Source organism: Crocuta crocuta, unplaced genomic scaffold (genome assembly GCF_008692635.1).
Source record: "Crocuta crocuta isolate KB4526 unplaced genomic scaffold, BGI_CrCroc_1.0 scaffold415, whole genome shotgun sequence".
Classification (NCBI taxonomy): domain Eukaryota; kingdom Metazoa; phylum Chordata; class Mammalia; order Carnivora; family Hyaenidae; genus Crocuta; species Crocuta crocuta.
Window position 1 is genome coordinate 1216278 of NW_027531525.1, and position 2837 is coordinate 1219114.

General features: G+C 56.7%; 1 protein-coding gene across 2 annotated transcripts in view; it reads right to left on the bottom strand.

Annotated features, from left to right (window-relative positions):
• Positions 1-6: 6 nt before the first annotated feature.
• Positions 7-2837, bottom strand: part of RFX5 (regulatory factor X5) — a 5233-nt gene continuing 2402 nt past the window's right edge. For both annotated transcript variants that reach the window (XM_077772595.1, XM_077772596.1), the window contains exons 6-10: positions 2552-2671; positions 2332-2413; positions 1875-2076; positions 1555-1655; positions 7-1409 (exon numbers count right to left, since the gene is read on the bottom strand). In XM_077772595.1, coding sequence (XP_077628721.1) covers positions 432-1409; positions 1555-1655; positions 1875-2076; positions 2332-2413; positions 2552-2671 — 1483 coding nt within the window. In that variant the 3' untranslated portion in view covers positions 7-431. The remainder of the gene's footprint in view (positions 1410-1554; positions 1656-1874; positions 2077-2331; positions 2414-2551; positions 2672-2837) is intronic.

The following is a 2837-nucleotide window of genomic DNA, read 5'->3' on the forward strand; positions in this document are numbered from 1 at the left end:
TTTCGAGACATATTGAGCCACTGCATCAGCTTTCTCTGGAGCCAGTACTACCTTTGGACTTTAGTTATATGAGCCAGGAAGTCTTAATTTTTAAGCCAGTTTGTAAGGTTTTCTTTGATTTAAAACCAAGAGTCCTAGCCTATACATTCATCACACTTACTCCATCCCTAGCCTCCCACAGGATAGCACAGAGATCCAGGAAAGACAGTCACTACAGATTTATCAAGGACTCTAAAGCCAAGGGTATTGAGCTGGAAAGGTCAGAGGCAAGAGCCAGACACCGTGGAGGACAGGGTGCCTCAAGCGGTCTACACAGGAGAATGAACTGCCTTAGGAAAAGAGCCAAACATGAAGCGGGTGCAGAGAAGGGCCTCTACTAGGCAGGTAGAGTTAACGTGAATATAAACCCTCTACCCCCCACCCCCCAGCTATCATGGGGGTGTGGCTCTAGGGCCTTTATCTTCATGGCATAAGGAATTCTGAAGCATGTGCCCTTTTAAGTCTTTATTACCCTGTGCTGCGGTGTCTACCTCTCCCTTTGGAAGAGCCTCCTTTTGGCTTCTACTGCCCTTGATGACACTCACTTTTGAGGTGACCAGAGGAATTTTATCTTCTGCTTCTTTGGCATGGCGGGAACTGGGGCCCCTCCCTCCTCTGGAAGCAGCCCCATCTTCCTGACTCTGGGCAAGCGGCGTCCCCCTCTCAGCCTCTCCCCCTGGCCCTGGCCTCCCTGACCCTCTGGCAGAGTCGCGGTCGCCTCCGGAGGCCCAGGTCTCCCGTGGTAACCTGGAGGGCTGGGGAGAGTCCACGGCAGCTGCTGACGTGTCAGGGGTAGGGTTCCTTTCCCTACTTCCACCGGATTTTTTCCGAGGGCGCCCCCGTTTTCTTTTGGCATCACTTCCCATATCCTCTATATCCTGCTTTGCCGCTTTAGCTGGTGGATCCTGTCCAGTGGCCTCACTCACAGGTACTTCCGCTGTCCTCTTGACACCTTTGTCATGGGGTCCTGGGTCACCACCTATGCCTACTTCCCTGTTCTCTGTGCCTCGTGGCTGAGCGAGCACCCCAGGTAGGGCTTGCCCAGGCCCGGGTCCGGGTCCAGGCACAGCAGGAACCGCTGGTAAGATCATGTTAATGATGGGCACAGCCGCGTGGGGGCCCCCGGCCCTGCTGGGCAGAGCCACTTTCAGAGGGCCTGAAGAAAGCTTGGGGGCCAGGATGGGTGGAGAGACTCGGATGGGTGGCATAAGGGAGCGAGGGACCCGGGGAAGGAGCGGAGGCAGCCGGGCCACCAGGGCATTAACCTGTGGGTTACTGGCTGCCGGGGCTGGGCTCTCCACTACACTCTTCTTCCGCTCTCCGCGCGCAGGGGTGCCGGCCCCAGCCCGGGGTTCCAGCTCCTTAGGGGGCTAAAAGGTAAAGAGAGGCCATAGTTAAGTGGGAAGACTGGGCACTGGAGTAAACACAGGCATAGGAGGGTGAGAAAATACGGGGAAAGGGACACTAAAAGCCCCCAGCCCAGGGAAGCAAGGTCAGGGCCATCAACTTCCTTACCTGGGCTGGTCTCTCTGGTTTCTTATGGGCTCCACCCTCTAGGCTCTCAACACCATTCTTGGATTTTGAGGACCGCTCCCGCGGGGTGTGTTCATCATCTTCTGCAGAGGTGCCGGGAAAGGGAGTGAGGCGAGGGTGAGAAGGAAGCAATGGGCAAGTGAGGAAATCTGACTGACTGACTGGTGGAGGAGGAGGAGGAGGGTATAAAGCTTGTCCTAATGTCCTACAAGGGTCACTAGAAACAGAAAGTGAATGCAAGGCATCTCTACCCTAGTAGGTGGGAGGGCCGATGAGGCAGAAAGTGAGAGACGTCCACCCACCAGCGAGCCCCATGGCCTTGAGCACGTGGGCATGTGCAGACCGGGCGGAGATGAGATGCTGCTGCAGCAGGAAGCGCGCCACCTCCACGATGGAGCTGAAGGACCGTTTCAGGATTCGTTCTGCCCAGTCACAGGTCAGAGCGCAGGCTGCCTCCACCAGTTCATCCCGAGGAGCCGGGGTTACCTCTGGGCCCATTTCTGGCTGCAGTGGGGAAGGCCATGCCCAGTCACACTCCACCTTGGCCCCTCTCAGACACCAGTGTCACCCACAGGAAGACCAGACTGCAGACGGGAGGAGCCCATCCCAGAAACCCACAAATTCTCTTCATCCTCCGCCTGAGCCATGGGGAGGGGAAAGGGCGTATCCTACGCACCCAGAAGCTAGGGCAGGATGACCCAGGCTGTATCAGCCCTCCACTCTGGAGAGAAGAGTGCGAGCGGAGAGCTGTTAACTTACACTCTCAGAGCCCTTCAGGTCAAGTCCAGGTAAGGGTGGCATAGATACCAAGGTCTTCCTTCGTATGCCACTATAGCAATATCTGAGGCAAGTTAAAGAGCAGCCAACAGTGAGGTCTCCAAGCCCCAAGGGAAGGCTGGGCTGCTTCTACTCCTGGCCCTCCACACCCTAAGTTTCCCTCCCCAGGTCCTCCAGCCCCAACCTCTCCACACAAGGATACTTGGACTGGCCCCGGCCACCAAGCCTTCGGGCCTTGATGTCAGGGAAGATCTCTCTGATGATTTTGCCAAAGTTGGCTGTGCTGAGTGGGCGGCAACAGGCGAGGCTCTCACAGTACTTCCTAAGTGGGGGGCGGGGGGGGGCGGGGAGCAAAGTGGGAAGACAGAGAAGGAGGTCATGGATAGATTCAGTGGGTCCCTGGCATCGAGTCTGGGAAACCCTTCAACAAGTCAGTCAGGCTTTCTCAAGGCAGGGAGGTCTCTCCAGGTGAGGGAGTAGTCCTAATA